At 43.4% G+C, this 18,595-nt stretch overlaps 1 protein-coding gene across 1 annotated transcript; it reads right to left on the bottom strand.

Annotated features, from left to right (window-relative positions):
- Window positions 1–1,420: 1,420 nt before the first annotated feature.
- LOC119659600 (glycine-rich cell wall structural protein) lies at window positions 1,421–3,261 on the bottom strand. The gene is made up of 2 exons (XM_038067768.1): window positions 3,105–3,261; window positions 1,421–2,437 (listed from the first exon to the last, which is right to left on the bottom strand). The coding sequence occupies exons 1-2, from the start codon at window positions 3,120–3,122 to the stop codon at window positions 1,880–1,882; spliced, it is 576 nt and encodes a 191-aa protein (XP_037923696.1). The 5' UTR covers window positions 3,123–3,261; the 3' UTR covers window positions 1,421–1,879.
- Window positions 3,262–18,595: the final 15,334 nt, after the last annotated feature.

Raw genomic sequence — 18,595 nt, 5'->3', positions numbered from 1 at the left:
TACTTGATGCGATCATCTTGTTCCTAACGACATTAGATGCATTTTCTTGGTCGGCCTACCGCGGAACCTGTCATCAAGAGAGATCAGGTAGGATTTAACATAGTGGAATAATTCCAACTATATTTATCTCTTTTCCTGATCTCAGCATTTTATTTTTGTTTTACTGAGAATAGTACAGAGTACGTTGCCTCAAACCCCCCTCTTTACCTGACCTTGGGACCAACATACTATGTTGACAGCATGGCGGAGTTAGACTGACACATCAAATGGCACTTGCTAACGTTTAGTGTAAATTTTTTTGAAGAACACACGCGAACCAGGGTATCTAAGTTCGATTGAAAGGACATGCAGCTTGAGGTAGATAGAAAATGTTCCGTGGATTCCGCTACTCATTATAGGATGGACACGTATCATCTTGGAGATGAATTATGGCCTGCCAGAATGCCCAGAATACTTCTGCAAGTCTGCCTGCTTTGCGACAGGATAGATTTTGCAGCATGTTTGTTTGGTTCCGAGAGCATTAGCCAATACTACTACTGATTTCTGGTTCCGATCCGAGCATTGGAGAAATTGAATCCTCTTTTGCTAAAACATCCGAGATTTCATTTCCCTCTACACCACAATGACTAGGTACCCAGAGTAATTCCGCCGTCTTGAATCTAGAAACAGAGTTCAATCGATTTCTACATTCCTGAGCAATTTTTGAAGTGTTCAAAGGATTGCCCAAAGCCCTCAATGCAGCTTGACTATGGCTACAGATTGCGATATGCCTACCATTCAACCGCGCGTCAATCATCTAGGTTGCTGCCCTTAGGATCGCATACAGTTCAACTTGAAAGACCGTTGTATATCGTCCCAAGGGAAAAGCCCATTTCTCGTTTTTTTTTTAGAGGTAGACTCCTACTCCAGAACCCTCTTCTGTTTTTGAGCCCTCGGGGTAGATTTAGAGTAACCACTATGTTTATCTAAATCTAAATATAATCTTGCGGTGTTTTGAGCGATTTAATTATTCCCATAACTTTGCATAAATTAGGTCGGCTAAAAAGGGAGAAGACTACAGATGTCTTGTTATCACGTCTCCCATTTTATTATTATTCTGTTAAGGGAAAGTCGCACGGCGTCCTTGAAGAACTATTGTGTTCCTTTTACTGGTTATAGTGTACCTATTAGTCATAGTATCTCAAGCAGGCCTATAACCGTTAGGAATTTTAGTATGTTCCCTACTTCCAGATCTTTCAGCTTTGCATCTGGTATGCAAGTTATGTAAACTGTAGACTTCTCTAAATTTTAAGAAGTTTTTTTTGGAATGACTTCAAAAGAGGAGAACTTTGTTTTTTTGCCTTGTCTTGTCTAACAATAATTCTCTCATATCCTACGACGAAGCCAGGGATAGAATCTTCAAAAAGAAAATCAACAACAATTTAACGGTGACAAAATTTTTTATTTTCTATAAAAACACTTAAACTATGCATGAAAACATGCGCATATATACAAAATATACTTGATTTGTTTAGCGTTTCGGACAGCAAGGGGTACCTCTCCAACCAGAAATGTTGAAAAGCTTGGAAAGTAGCTTCTATTGTCATGATTCTCTGTTGCAGCGTGCCAAAAGTTATAGACAATTTTGGTAAAGTTAAGCAGTGGCCGAAATGCAGTAGTGTCAATTTTGTGAATTTGTAGAGAAAGGATGGAAGGAAGTTACGTTACGCTCAACTTCATAGAAATACTGTTGCTTGGCTTAGACGGTAGTTTGTATCATTTTCACAATTCATTTTGGCAGTGTCTCGCATCATGATTGTCATTATTTAATATCCTAAAAAACATTCATTCGCAGCATTTGAGTTAAAAATTCCCTAAGATCACTTTCTGGTGGCACTCTTTAGAATGGAGCACCGTAGCTACCGCTTGGGGCACGTGGGGCGCCGTATGATCCAGATGGAGCGTATCCTCCGAATCCACCACCGGCTTGGTGTGAGGTCTGGGCGAAGTGAGCGACTTGGATGGCTTGTCGGACTCCTTCCAAATCAACACCTACAACACGTGAAGCGTAGCTGCCACCTGATGGGACACCGTATTGTTGGGATGGGACACCGTATTGGCTGGATGGAGCGCCACCACCGAAACCGCCTCCGAATCCACCGCCGACAGATGATGAAGCCTTGCTTTCTTCGCTCAACAAGATTTGACGAACTTGTTCCAAGAGTTTAGGGTCAACGTTCAATCCCTCGGAGGTTTGGAATCCATCGGAAACGGTTTGGTATCCACCGCCAGCACCACCTCCGAATCCACCACCGGCACCACCCCCGAATCCACCGCCAAAACCACTACCACCGAAACCGCCACCAGCTGCAAAACCGGCTCCACCACCACGGTTGTAGTTGTAGCCAGATGATGGAGGCTCAGCAACAACAGCGGCCGCAAGGGCAAAAGCCAAGAACTGTAAAGGAAAAGAATGGGGTGGTTAGCGTTGTTCCTTTAATGTGACTAAAAATATCTAATTTAGTGATGAGAACTCCTCAAGAAAGTTTTATGCATCGATAGTGATGGTAGTATTGCTCAGAGTTCTTTACTTTACAATTAGGAAGGTGGTAATCAAACGTAAGACTAAGAAAATCTAAATTTGATCGCGGTCTTAGTTTGAATACGAAACACTTTCCCTTGAACGGTACAAGTAGAAGAAAAAATCTTCACTCTATGTGGAAGAACAATTTCTAATCCGTATTGAAGTAACGTATCAAACATCCCTTTGTTTCCCGTTCAAACTTCGGCTTTAATTGAACATTAATGATTCTATTTTCTACACTGATTGACTCCAAGGGCGAATCAAGCAAATTGACTTCATCAAGGTGAACAGCACTTATTTCGCACAATACATGATATCCTTTTTCGCCAGTTAATCCAATGATGCGTATCACAAGTCCAAACACAATACTTCCACCACTTCACCTCAAAATTCGCACAAACTTCCTTTTCGTTATAAACTTCAAGATACAATCCCGTAACCACATCGCGATAAAATCTAATAATCCTTTTCGGGCTAAGCCAATTGAAATCCTTTTCCTGTTTCCGATCAAATAAATCTATCGAAGCAGAAATGAACTTACCACTGTGAAGGAGTTCATTTTACGTATAGAAGAGAGGATTTTTTGGTTGCGTTCAAATGGGAACCAGTGACTGAGTGTGCCATCAACTGGTCATTGCAGCCCTCTTTATAGTCGCACTTGAAGAAGTCACCTGGAATTGTTGATGATGATTTTTTACCCGCGTCGACCATGTACATTACTTTGTACATTTTTTTTTACTTTTTCTGTTGCTACTTCCATATCTCTCTTCTTTTCTGCAATGGCCATCATCCACACCATCCATCCCGCTTCGTGGAAAGCATGCACGATAGATGGGTAGTCTACCTTTAACACAAGTTTCGTGAGACTTACAATGAGCAGCAATTCCGAAACACATTGTTGTGTAGGCTCCCCCGAAAAAAATTATAGAAACAATAAGTAAAAATGAAACCGTTTTTTCTCGGCCCGAGACGGGAAGGAGGCAAGGGTGAGCATCTGTGATAATAACGATCTTCAGTTACAATCTGATTTCTTCAAACCTACCTTCCTCTCTCCTTGTGGCGATCTTCTTCAACTTCTTGAATCTTTTTTGTTCGTTTTTATGAACATATTACCTTTACTACCGTTGCACTATCTTCAATGTACGTACACTTTTTGTGGCTCTATAATTTCTTCGATCAACCTTTTTTTTGTAATTGGGAGGTAAAAAGATGTGGCATTCGCACATTTCGTATCCGAATACCTGAGGAAGGTACGCAGACGTATGAAGATCCGAAGAATGGGGAAATGAGAAAGAGTAGATAAATCAAGCGCTGTCTAATCTGTGGATACGTCCATCTGTACGTGCATCTTTCAACGGCGTAGATATTCATGCATAATAAGCAGGGAACCAATGAAGCAACGGACGGTAGCCATGGCCAACTATCTAAGGCAAGACGCAGTGCTGTGCAGGCCTCGGCCAGAATGCGTGTTCTACTTTTTAAAATAAGTTTTATCTTTTTCTAGGTATTATGCTATATTGTCTGCATATTATTTGTAGGGCTAGGATTCATTCTGAAATAGATCGGGAAACTCTCAAATAGGAATAATTACTAACTCTTGCCATTGAACCCAAATACTCTCAACAAATCTGGAAGGTGGAATAGATTGATGTCTACCTTTTTGCGCCGGAAAAGAAATAAGTCAGGGGATGTTTGTCAGTGCCGCATCGTTTTTCAAAACCACTGTGTCCATAATATCGGGGAAAGTGTTTTGAGTGAGCTTCGTGCAAAGTGAAAATCCTTCCAAAGGACACACTAAGGAGTGAGGATCTTTAACAAATATATTTGTTGGAAAACCCAAAACCAAGCATACCGACGACAACTATGAGTGCTCAACATGGTTGTGAACCTCAACTAAATTTTTCAATTCTTGTTAGCATTTCTCTTTGAAATTGACAAGTCCTTTAATCTGACCTTTTCCGAAAAGTGTCCTTCACTGAAGAGCATAGCCAACAACGGGACTGTCATCCTTTCTTAATATGTTACCTATTCATAGCCATGTCATATCCTTTTATTCGAATTCGGATCAGATCAGTAAACCTAATTATAAACAAAGTTTAATGGAATTTTCAAGTGCATACGTAAATAATAACAAAAGATTCTTAGCCTTTTTCATGGATGGAAGTGGAAATTTTAAAAAGATAATGCTGCGATAAGTTGCAGGACTTACTCCGAGTCTTCGGTCCGCAGTGTATGCACCCACTAAAACCATTCCGACTTTTCCACCCAATTCTCTGAGAGATTACTATGAAGCATTACTTCGCGGGGAGAACTCTGGTCTACACCAGCGCATTCAGGTTACGCGCCCGACGCACTTTTCGGGCTCATTCCTGTTCTTGGAGTTTTTTGGATCATGGCTATTGCGATGTTAACTGCGATCCAATTCCCTTCTGACCTCAGAATTTCCTTTATAAGGGGTGACTATTGAAATATTCGCAGCGATTCAATGCACCTCTGACCTCAGTATCTCCTCGAAAAGGCATGGCTTCATTGCGATCCAATTCATCTTCGACTTCTATATCTCCTTTGCAAGGTTGTGAAGTACGATTCTGCGTTGAGAGTATCGTTCAACCATCTTCTCTCCTCCGTGAACATGGGCAATCGAACATGATGTGTTTCTGGTCCTCAGGTTTAGCAACGTACTTGAGACCGTGAGGAGACTCGTCCAATCCAAAACGATGCTAATACTTGATATAAACAAGGAAATGTCTCATATGGTAATTCAATATTCCATGCTTTCGGCCAACTAATTCCTCAATACGTGAGGCTAGTGTACGGATACAGCAGTCCTTTCTGGAATCATTTCATTGTTGCTGCCATCTTCTATACAGTTCCTACCTAGTGGCACTTCCAAACTTTGCGGATGCTTCTCTGGTAGAGATAGTACGACTCATCCACTAGAAGATCTAAGGGGACCATGCCAGCGATGACACACACCATCATCTGATGCTATCCATCGTAAATGACTTTCTACTGCAGGGCCTAAGTACGGAACCTTGAGGAATACAGACAATATCGTCTTTCGGCCTGTCGTCCGTTTCGCACCAGATAAACCTCTTCGAGTAGTAACTCTCGATTAATAAAGTCAAGTAGCCAAGGACGCTCAGTTTAGCGAAAGTGCTTGTAACCCAACCCCAATTAGCCGAATTAAAGCCATTTTTGCTTTTGGTTTCGCCTCCATGCGCTTTATATTGAATGGTACTATAGAGGCCTTTGCTGAGTTGATGCACAGCTCTGCCTTTCTAATCAGACACTACTAATTCCTAACTCAATTTGTGTTCTATCATATTGGGTGTTCTCATATTTCCCCCTACAGATTAAAAGAATGTCATCAACGTAACCCTGGGCCTATATCCCTACTCCTAGGAGTTTACCAACTACCATACTCCACATTAGCGGAATAGTGCCCCACCCTGTGGTGTTTTGCGTAAAACATAACGTTATTAAAATCAGTTCACTGCCGGTCTGTCTACTCATCTGTCCTCAAAACACTCTTCCTGAACAAGCCAGAGTGTGGGACTTTAATTCATAAAAACCACCCTCGATTCCCCCATTTCCCCGTGGAGCCACCATTAGGTATTATATCACCGGCAGAGTTAGTTCAGCTAGAACTCCCTTATTCTATCCTCGGCTTTCGTAATCACGTCTTCCTGACTTCTTCCGCTTTTCCCGGTTTACTCTAAATTGCTGCGAACATGGAGCTGATTCCAGCCCAATCCTTCTGGCATGTTAACGTTCTCCGGACAAAATTTTCTGAAGATAGCCTAGTGTTTCCTTTAAGTTTCTCCTTTCTTCCACGAATTTCGAACATTGGAATATGTGTGCGGATGTGTAGTTTGGACACTCAAGTGATGTGCCCAATTTAAACCTGTAGAGGTACTGACTTTACCTTCCATGCCCTGTTAGAAACTAGGTGAAATTATGATTGATCTCTCCATGTATTTTCTCCAGCCAATCCGCTATGATAGAGATCAATTGTGTGTATTTAACGACCCTTTTCTGACTGATCCTATCGCTGTTACCATCTGCGTTGGTCTCTCTCTTTCGACATGTTTCACCTGCGATGAAGAAGAAATGGGCCTGAAGTGATACGTATTCGTTATTTTATCTGTGAAACCGACCCCGCTTGTGAACGGGACAAAGGCTAAAAAAAAAGAAATCTCATCTGCAAGATGTGAAGATGTTGAAGTTAGAATACACCCTTAGGGCTGTTCTTCTCTCAGTTTGTGTGCGTTACATAAACCATGCAGCACTCTTGCCTAAACTTTTTTCTCCACAAATGCCAGCCAAGTATGCCTTAACACTACGCATGAGTACAGCTCAGCATTTCCTAAACGCTTTGCAACCACAACCAATGCAAAGAATTTTGTCGGCGTAATTTGCCATCGTGGCCTCTGGCAAAAAATTAAGTACATCATTGTTCATGTTCCACAATAGTGGCACATCCGCGGAGACAATGATTTCCTTGGATCCACCATCATTGTCATCCTAGAGCTTCCATTCTTGCAAATAGCTATCGAGGATAGCAGCGAGATAGGTGCGAACAACAATCATCGCTAGCCACTTGTGCATAAGACTCCAAATAGCTGAGTCCAAGGTCACTATTACGCAATATGCTAGTACTATCCTTTCCGTGAATTGGATTTTCGGCCAAGCCGGCAACCAATTTGATGCCATCAATGGTTGATCTATTTGCCTTTACAGAACCCATATTGCCGATATGAAAAGTTACCTAGTCTCTTAACAACTGGAAGCAATCTATTGTAGATTAGTCGGTCTGAAATTTTACACATAGCATCTAGAAGACATATTGGTCTATAGGGAGATAGCACATCTTGAAGTTTGCTAGCCTTAGGCAGCAGTAGCAACTACTGACACTTCTATTTTGCAGAAAATGTTCCCTGGGACATGCACGTTTCAAGCAGCTCACCAAAAATATCCGGTTTGAATTCCAAGGCGAGCATCAGGATCCTATTCGGTATTTCATTCAGGGCTGGAGTTTTTTGCCGCCCATTTACCGCTCTCTATAATATGCTGGTTATCCCATTTCTCCTTTTCCTCGCACAACAGGCTTTTGAGGTCCCTTATGCATTGTTTGGAAATATGTTCTTTTTTGCTTTGCTGACATTTCCGCCCAGATCTTTTAGTTCAGGGTCAGCTTTGATTTTGCTTAGTATCTCCGGCTGGAAAGGTTGCCCTTTCTGGAGCAAACAATTGCCTCTGGGCGAATTTGCACTCTTGCTTTCTTCTTCGCGTTTTTGTTAAGGATCTTGCTTCGTCCACCATTTTATATACCCTTGGATTTCGCTTCATTTGCGACGCTCGCAATTGGAACACATGTTTTGTTCATTTCATAATTTTAGCTCTGTTCTTCGCAACTACTAGTGCGTCCTTTTTTAAGGGGCCTTCTGATTCCCTAGAGGCACCATTTCCTGGGGGATCACCCTTTCTCCCGCATTCTTTTGTTTGCTAGAAAACCAATGGGACCACGGTTAGGTGTCACTTGGATCGCCTGGGATGCTGTTGGCACGGAAGATTTCAGCTTTTGCTTGGGTCCTTCTTCTTCCTCTTGCGAACTATTATGGACGATCCTAATGGCTCTTACCATGTTTTTGATGAGATAGCTCCAAACTGCATGAAAGATAGTTTCTCCGTGTTAGCACTCTTTTCTCTATGAACCTTTGCTGGAATTACTTTTTTTAAGCACTCCTTCGCTCGTGGGTTTTAATGTGCTTTTCTGATTTCCAGTTTTTGCCATCTTTGACATTGATGGAGATCGAAGAATTGAGGTGATTCTCCAGAATAGGTGACTTCCTTGATTTTCGAGTGTGTCTTGCTGTCGTCCCTTTTGGACAAATAAGGTGGATGTCGAAACTGCTTTAGGGGGCCAGTAATTTCCCTTCAGCCCATCATGTCTACGTTATTGGTTTTCTTGGATCTTGCTCTTAAACCGTTTCTTCACTAAATCTAAATCACTTGTAGCATTAGATACCACATTGACCAACGCATTCGGTACTGTTGGAAGACTCATCCAATTCGAAACGCCGCAAATACTTCGAATAATCAAGGAACTATGTCAGATGATAATTCAATTCTCCATACTTTCGCTCTCATTGTCCCCGATAATATACTGCCACCTGATCCTATCTTATGCGCACTGCACACCCGCAATGCAATAAGCCAGTATGCTGAACTCACCCTCTTCCTTTTCATAGTAGTGTATATTGCTGGCCACGGTATTTTGGGCCTTGCAACGACAACGATCGCTAGGTCGTCCGTAAAATCAATCAATGTTGCTTCCTGTGGCGCACGAAGGTCAAGCATTCTCGCGTACACGACATTCCACTGCACCGCTCAGCACTTACCAACGGCCATCGCCTCCTAAGTTGGATCCACAGGTATTGCTACCGCAGCGACTTTAGGACGTGGGGAGATTCTACTGACATCTCAGCTGCCTCTAGCAATCCTATTTGCTTCTCCGTATAGTTTTCCTGAGTTTACTTCGGAGGCATTCCTCCTACAGGTCCCGGTATTCCGGTGTCGTTCTTCCACTACTCGCAGTCACTATCTGAGCATTGAGATTTACTAGTTCTACCAGTAGTTCGGTTTTTTATTGCGGTGCAGACGCCGTGCTTCCGCTGTAAGCTGACACAGTCGACCGACCATTCCCATCGTTGTTCCCTTTGGGCCGTGATCTCCTTCTAACCGTCTCTACCCCGAAAGTTCCGGTAGATCATCCTGGTTTCATTATTATCACCACGCCTTCGCGTCCATTCGGGGAATATGATTTGGTGGTCACTACAGATGTAGTACTCACTCGCTCACCACACCATCCCTCTCACCAAAGATATACTAACGTTCTCCGACCATGCCAAAAAGACTTTGTTCTCACATTTGATTTTCTTAGTGCAAACTTAGATATCATTACAGATAAAAAGTCATTTTCGACTTTAACGAAAAGAAAAATCTTTTGGGTTTTCTAACTATACCAAGCCAGACAAAACGACGTACAGAATATTCGAACGCAAACAGTCCGCAAACTGGAAATAGGGCGAATCAGTTAGCAAAGTATAATTTGGCATAAATAGTTGATACCATCTACACAATCCAAGAAACCCTGTTTAACGGTTTTCGCGGAAATCTGTGATGACACGTACCTTGTCGGATTCGGTACAAATCGTCCCAATGCCGACGATGTGCCCCAATGTACATGGTTTAGGGGATAGCGGGTCCTTTGGATTCACCTTCCCGGATGATCATGTAATCCAGTTTTTGGTAGGGCACAACGTCTCCATCGGAGGGCCGTGGCTCCTTAAAAAAACAATTACTTAGCTTCCGTACACTGTGCGTATTCGAGAAAACTCGCGTGCCGACTCCGCAGACCATCTTTCAATCATCGGTGAAGAATACTGTGTCATAACCTTACAACACGCCCCCGGTCTTCCACTCTGCCTTGGTTGGAAAGTCCACAGCAAAGTTTCTCGTGAAGTTCAGATTTTGTATGGCATAGTGGCAGGATTGCAGAGCCTCGGTAGCTAATGCACACGCGGTTCTTTGAATCCTATTAAGCTTGGTTCCATTGTAATTTTTGCTCAAAGCCTGTTACCATAGAGCCATACGTTAGGGTTGGACGCACCACAGCGGTATACATGCAGAAAACCATCCTCGGCCGGAGCCCCCATTTCTTTGCAAGAATTCTCTTGCAGGCTTAGACGGCTATACAGGCCTTCTTAACCCTCAGTTCTACGTTCAATCTTCAATTTGATTCAGATCCAGGATTACACTCAGCAAAGCACCAATTTTTGTTCATTCGGCCGCGGTAGGTGGAATTCAGGTACCCTTGTCTTGGTGGTGAATAGAATCAGTTCCGTTTTGGTTGGGTTTATTCCGAGTCCGCATCTTGCGGCCAACAGGCGCACCTTTTGCAACTCATAATGGTCGCTCATAATGGACGGGAACATCCCGGACACTAATATCACCAAGTCGTCGGTATACACTACCACCTTCACCCCGCTGCTGTCCAATATTCACAAGATTTCGTCCATCACTATTAACCAGTGCACCAGAGAGATGGTGCCACTCTGAGGCGTACCTCTGTTCACAGCTGTGGTCAAGTGGTTGCCTCTCAGATCCGATTGCATCATCCTGGTTGTTAACATGGATATTATACAATGCGTAAGATGCCCTTCCAATCCAATACTGGTCAAGACTTTCTTGATGGCGTTAGTACTGGCGTTGTTGAATGCTCCCTCTATATCCAACAAGGTACTAAGGGTATTCTGCCTTGCAATTACCCCGTGGAGAGCGGTTTCTGTGGATTTGCATTTGAGGTAGGCGTTCTGGGACTTGAAAAAGGTGTCCCCTCCATAATCACCCTTAAGTGGATGTCCACGACGCGCTCTAGGATCTTCAACACGGAAGAGGTGAGTTTGATTGGTCGAAAGTCCTTCTTGAATTCATGACCGCGCCTACCTGTTTTCGGTATAAAAACTGCTCATGTGCGTCTTCAGGACTGTGGTACAGAGATACAGCTCCGGGAAATCTCCACAAGCCACGACACAACCTTTCCCTGGTGCTCCTGTAACATGACTGGCATTATGCCATCTGCCGGAGATTTATATGCGGAGAAGCTGTTTATAGCCCAGTCGATCTTATCCTTGGTAATTACCGCGCGACTGGGGTGGCCGCAAACCCTCCAAGCACGGCTCTGACTCACACCCTTCTCCGCTGTCGGGAAAGTGTGTCTGAATCAGCAGCTCCAAAGTTTCATCAGAAGATTTCGTCCAGGAGCCTTCCGACTTTTTAACAAAGGATGAGCTCCTATGTTCCTTGGGCAGAATCTGACTGAGATTCGCTAGTGTTTTCGATGTTCTAACAATAGTCCAACAAAGACCCCCTATCGGCGGTCTTGATGCCGACTTGTACTTCTTTAGGCAATCTTTGTATGACTGCCAATATTTATGCGTGTAGCACATGTGAAAGATTTCCCTGGTCAGTTTCCTGAGGCTGGAGATATCTTCATTCCACCACCGTAACAGTGTCTTCTTGCTGTATTTAACAGAGCACGAGATTTGAAAGGGGGTATCGAATGCTTTTTCCAGAGTTCCAACCTTTGACTCCAGTTGGTCTGTCGTGCCAATCTTGCCAATCTGCGCACGGGACAGTTTGACCAAACTTTCTCCAGTTGATCCTCCTGGGGTCTCTGAGGGGTTTAGGGACCTCTGCGGCGAGATCTAGACTGAAAAGTATCCATCTGTGATCTGAGAACGATCTCTGGTAAGACACTCTCCAGTTCTCCACTCTAAGAATAAATGTCCGTTAGTAGGGTGATATAAAGGACCTCCTCCCCCCTTGTCGAGAGTATCGGCCTCCTTATGCAATGTTGCTGAGAGTATGCATGGCGTTCTGGTACTAGCTCTTGTGCAGGCATCAAACTACCTTCGCTTCTTAGCCGGTTTCGGGTGACCAACGTTCTTGTCAGTCTTTACTTTTGAGGGATCTTCCGACATCGATGGTTTCGGGTTCGGAGTAATATGTCTGGTGCTCGCTGCACACAACTTGACAGCAGTGGGTTCCAGGATGGAAACCACTAGTCTATCTGCCGCCTCGCTCCTGCAAGTCCCTGCGTTTGATTTCAGTGCAGCGGTGCTACGGCTGGCATCGATTGTGCAGCTGTCGAAGGCTACTGCCTCCTGGCTGCATGCTAGCAGCTCGTCCTCCCATGATGCGCCTGGCATCACCGCCCCTTCTTCTATCATCGATTTATTTGCTTTTGTTTTTAAGAATTGAGTCCGTGTCTTATTCCACAAGAAATCCGGGAAGAATGTCCACTCTGGCTAGCTCGACCACCAGGGTAAGGGTCTTATTTGAATCTGAAGGTAGCCAAGATATTCAGAGTTCGCATACTAAAGACCAAGCTCCTTGGCTACGCAGCCCTCAGCGTATGCTGTTCCACTTTGGCCTGAGGTCCTATTAGCACCTTCTCCAGTGCAGGGAGGACGATCCCCGGGCTGTTGCTTCGACTCATCCCCCCGCCAGATCCACTTACCCCTAACACATGATCAGCAGACAAGCAGAATCTCGTCAGTTGGATGAGCCTACTCTCAGCCTGATCCTACACACTCTTGGCCTATCCGAAGACGGTTTTCGGCGGCTACCGCGAGGAGGTCGTGTGACAGACTTGCCGAAATACGCAACTTTAGCCTGAGGCATAATCAAACCAGGCCGCTTTCCTTGCAATAAAAGCCTCATTCCTTTCATATTGGAATATAACTAGGCAAACATTCGGTAAAGGTTTGTCATATGGTGAAAACCGAAATATTCTCTGAGTATTTTTAAAATTTTAAAGAAAGTAGGAGTTCGTCTTCCTCAGTTGGCGGTTGTTTCTCATAAAAGTAACAACTTTATAACTTTTGCAAACACGAAGAACACTTAAATGCTCGTAAAGTGTAATTTTTCATTCATTAGCTGCAATAAATAATCACCATATCAAATAACATCACGTTTTCCACGAGAACTCAAACAACCTCGTGCACTCGCTGCACTTCTTGCATCCATCGAATCTCAAATCAATTGCATCTTCTCATGTGCAAAACCGCGGAACCTTCTGACTTTCCTTCATTCCGAATTATGTGCACATGCTCGTGTGAAATTTCTCCTAAGATTTTCTTTTTTGGAATATCTTCAAAATTGACATTCGAGTGGTTGAACCTTGCTCAAAGCTCCGCAAGATACTGCGCTAAAAGTGCGGAGCTGAAGCAAAACCTATCTAGATACTTGTAAGTGTAGATTCGGATATTTTTATGCATATTGCAGGGGGCGAGTGTGTAACCTGAACATGGTCAAAGAAATTTCAATCGAACCCAGTTCTCCCATGAAAGTGAATGTAATGTTTTGGCTTTTGCAGTGGGGAACTGTGCATCTTTTCGTTTTTATCACTTTATCTGCAAATGTCTGTTAGGAGGAAGTGATGCGCATAGAAATGTGCTGCTGGATTCCGCGTAATTGAATATTATCCGATTAGAAGTCGAAGGAGTAGAACCTGTTGCTTTTTCCATGTCAATTCGATTTTACTTTCATTTTCCCATAGTTTGGTGGTTGCGTCGTGTAAAACAAGCATCAAAGCATCAAACGAGATAAAATATCTTGCTTGGATGAAGTCATAGATGGATTGCTTAGTTAAGATACTGATTTTTATCCCAATTAACAGTGCAAACACGTCAAACTTTAAAATATATTCTTCCAATTAGTTATCTTACTTTGTGAGAAAACCAAGGGTCTTGGTTTTTTTTTGTTTTTTTTTCTAAAAAAATAAGGAAAAAAAACTGGGTTTTTAAGGTTTTGTTTGTAAACGGTGTACGGTTCACTAATGATAGCAATCTCCATCGCGGATTTGTAAGTGGTCTGCGCAAGCAAATCTTGTGCGACCCTGCAATGATTAAGGTTTACTGTTATTAACCTCATTTTTCACTGCAGTTAGCGCCTCCCTAAATTCTGGGCATTCTTCCCTGAATTCCTCCAACTTGAATTGTTCCTTCAAGGCAGTGCAGATCTCTTCTCTGGATGTGGCCTCATCGAGATCCTTGCACCGTATATAGACCTCATGTTTTTGGGAATGAACCGCGACATTTTCCCCAAGTGAGTTTATAACATGGTTACGAAAGCCGTCGGTTTTTCCCACGCTGGATTTTCTCAGCTCAAACATGAGATCCCCCTTCTGGGTTCTCCGGATTTTGCTGACACTGCCGCCTAGGTCTTTTAGGTCGGGGTCAGATTTCACCTTCTTCAGTACCTCCACATATGTTAGATGTCCTTTGCTGGAGATTATAATTGCCCCCGGGCATCTTTGGTTTCCTATTTCTTTTTGTATTCACGACCTTAGTCCAACCATCGTTCTTATTTTCGTTCAGTTTCGGTTCACTAGCCGACTTTACTACTTTGGGCCCTTCTGAACTTTTAGTTCCGTTTGTTGGACTGGTCAAGACCCCTTTTTTCCATTTTGGGGCCTGTTGATTCCCCAAAGCTTCCCCGTCCTTGTCTTGCACTCTTTTACTCGAGCGAAGGTCGGCGACCTTGTGCTTGGGTATCATTTGGGTCGCTTGTGACACTGTTGAGGCTGGGATGTCCGGCTTTTCCTTAGGCTTTCTTATTTCTTCCTCTGACCTATTGTAAAGCACCCTGATGGCTCTCACCATGTTCTTAATGGCTTGGTGCACGTTGTGCTTGTCCTTGATGAATTCGAACAGTTCAACCATTTTAGTCCCAAGCTACATAAAAGGTAGTTCTTCTGGGTCAGGGCTCCGTTCTCGGTGAGTCCTGGCCAGATTACTCCTTTTACTGACTCCTTCACCTTTTTCAGTTGCTGAGCTCCCATGAGCTTTCTCTTTTGCCGGCTTTGATATTGGAGGAGATCGTAAAATTGATGGGCTTCTCCTGAATGGATCTATTTGCTGCTGCTGGACTACCTCTTGATCAGATCCGATGGGTGTTGAAATCGCCTTTTTTGGCCAGTTATCTCCTTTTAGCCCATCTTTCTTTGCCTTTGCAATTGGTGTTCTTGGCAGAGTTGTGCTTCGTTTGAACACCTCCTTCTCGAAATCTAAAACACTTGTAGTATTAGATGCAATATTATATATTGCACAGTCAGAAAAGAAAAGTACTTGAACACATATTTACACATCAATAGGTATGCCCCAATCCGCCAGCTGGGGTTGCGCCTGATGGGAGATCTGGCCACTCCTCACAGGAATGTCTGTCTGTCTGTCATAAGCACTTTTCTCAGAAACGGCTATCTGATTGACACGCAATTTGGTGAGAAGGTGGGAACTGTGGACCCACAGACATGCAGTGAGTGATATTCTTCTAGGTTGAATTTAGGGAGGGTCGCCATACATGTAAAAGGGGGGTGTACATTTTTTTTTTACCGAATGTAGTCATGTGGGGTATCAAATGAAACGTCTCGATTAGTACTTTCTGAAGCCTGTCTTAGTTTTGATATTTGTTAGAAAGACGACGAGTGGGAGGGGTGGAAAGTGATGATTTCTTTAACGGACACATTCTCGGAAACTACTGAAAAAAATCATGAAGCTGCCTCTATATGGTGCCCAGGCCTCAAAATACTCTCCATATCGATATCTGTTCAAATTAAGTTAATAATATTTTTGGAGAAATTGAGTAAAACCTCCATTAAGTTTATCCCAGAGTTATAAAAGTTGGTAGTAGTATAAAATATAATATGAAGCATCCCCAAGTTTGATCAAAATCATACTATTACTAACAAAGTTACAGTAGCTCAAAGTTGACTCTTCCCCCGTAAATATACTACAACTAAATATCAATATCACATTGAAGTGGGTAGGCAGACATGCTAAATGCAAATACATAACGGGCTACGTACAAATGGAATAGTTCTACACTTAAATATACTCACAGAAGAAGCAAACAAAACCTTTCATAGCTGAAGCGCCCAGCTTCCGGTTGCCCGCTAACTGGCATGATGCCCAATGTTAAAGGATTCAAATTACTGAGGAGGACACTGCTAGCGGAAGTGTTAATTATAAGCTTCACGTGTGTGTGCGAAGGACCTTAGAGTTAAGACATCGTTTGAGCGCATCGAGGGCACGAAGTGACACTCATGGATAAGGGGATGATATATTTTTGTGTAAAAAGGTACGAAGAAGATATAAAGTGGCCATTATGTGGGGGAGGAGTAGCGACGGGAGGATAGCAAACCCAATAAGGACGTGGTAAAAATACTGAGATAATGCCCACAAAGGGAGATAGCGCACAGGCTGATTCCAAATATCTAGCGCTGGATTATGGGCAACCATGGACGCAGTGGATATCGCCAATATTTACATAGTTTTGGGTGCAAAGATTCCCCCTTTCATCTTGAATATCTAATGATATATGAAGAGCACATATGTACTCTTCGTGTATCCGAGATTGGCTTTACGCCTGTCCCTGGCCGGCATGTCGGTGACACTGGTGCCTAACTCTTCCAGAAAACGGGGAAATGCGGGCTCGGCAGAAAGAAACTTTAGTTGCGAAGGGGAGGGGCCTATAGCCCAGGTCAGCAACCTTCTCCCTCGCCTCTAACAGGAACGGCGGAAGAGATGGAAGCTGGTGGTGTGGACGCAACTCTTCTAATTCCAGTATATGGAAACAGATCCGGTAGGACTAGGATTTTCTCCGGAGGTCACGGTCACTTAGAATTTAGTCTGACTATTGTAGGCTTATTTCGCTTTGAAGAGGCGTGTCCTATTTCCCGGGGGCAACGCGGTAAAACGGTTCCATGGTGGAATCAAAAACTGTAAAGACTCAGGAAATCAACCAGAAGACTTCTAAAACGTTCTTGTAAAAGCAATAAGAATGAAGACTGGTTCAACTTCCGGAACTCACAGCGCGAATATAAGAGCCTCGTAAAACGTTCGAAACGACACTCCTTTAGAGCATAGTGTGAGGAACTGAAAGGTGAAAGGGAGACCTCCAGTCTGCCCAGAGTTCGTCAAAGGGATGAGTCGGCTAGGTTGGACTCTCTTAAAAAATCGGATGGAACTTTCACAAACTTCAGAGATGAGTCTATACAGACTCTCTTGGAAATACAGGGAAACAGGTCTCAGAAGTGGGAGGGAGAGAATTGGCGGTTTGTGCAAATCTTTCAACACGAAGTTGTTGCAAGGGGACCTGGGACGCTGCGACATTTGAACAGATCAAAGCACCTGGCATGGATGGTGTCTATCCAACGATGCAAAACGAGGGTATATAGCACTTAAAGCAACTTTTAGGAAATATTTTTCCTGGAGTCTTGCTCTGGGCTACGTATCCTCCTCTTGGAAGAAACTTAAGGCACTCTTCATACCTAAGCCTGGGAAAGATGTCTATTCAAATCCAAAAAACTTCAGACAAATCAGCTTAACATCTTTCAGTAATTCCAAATAAAACCGCAATGGTATTATTTACAAAACTTAGGAAACTGAATGGTCTTTGCCTTCCGGAGATGAGGAGTGCAATCTTCCAAATCCTTTGGAGCAAGTATGAAGAAGTATAGATGAAATGAGCTCTGGAAGTTTAAGGGTTACTAGCCACACTACAAAGGGCTGTGTGCCTGGGTATTACCGGTGCCATGAGCATGAAATCCGGCGCAACTCTAAATGAATTTTTCAATTTGCAGCCCTTTGATTTCTTTATTCAGAGCACTTCATAAAGTATGGGCAAACAATTGGTCTGAGTGCTCAGAGGCTTTGCCTCTCCCCCACCTCAAACACACACACATGGGGAAACAATGGGGGGGGGGGGGGAGGACAGAGCATTGGAATAGTTTTTGCAATGCCTTCTGATTATCGGATCCCCATACATCTGTTTGGTAGAAGATATGAAATTATCTTGAAACGAAGAGAAAAGTGGGACGAACCAGAAAATTGTGTGTCAGGATGTACTATGTCTTCTACACCGATGGCTCAAAAACAGAACAGGGTTTTGGAGTAGGAGTCTACCTCTCGAATAAAAACGAGAAGTGGTCTTTTCCGTTAAGACAATATACAATACAGGTTGAAGTGTATGCGATCCTAAGGGCGGCAGTTTGGATTTTATGAACCGTTGAAGATGCATCTTAATCTTTATGCGATAGTCACGCTGCATTGAGGGCGCTAAGCAGTCTTTTGATCACTTAATGAATGGTTCAGGAGTGTAGAAATCGATTGAACTCTGTTTCTAGATTCAATGCGGTGTAACTACTCTGCGTACTCTGGTCATTGTGGTGTAGAGGGAAATTAAATATCGGAAGCTTTATCAAAAGAGGGTTCAATTTCCCCCATCTTCGGGGGCAGCAATTGAAAGCCGTTTCTGTAAGAAAGTCGATGGTGTGGTGTCAAGAGTTATGATATAGAACGTGAACGCGGTAAAAGTGGCCATGAATGGCTGTACGTTGGTAGCCCACACACTCATTAAAGAAGTCGACCGATTTGATGGCCGGCTGGTGAAACTTACTATTAG

Source organism: Hermetia illucens, chromosome 6 (assembly GCF_905115235.1).
Source record: "Hermetia illucens chromosome 6, iHerIll2.2.curated.20191125, whole genome shotgun sequence".
Taxonomy (NCBI): domain Eukaryota; kingdom Metazoa; phylum Arthropoda; class Insecta; order Diptera; family Stratiomyidae; genus Hermetia; species Hermetia illucens.
This window is presented reverse-complemented; position numbering and strand designations above follow the sequence as displayed.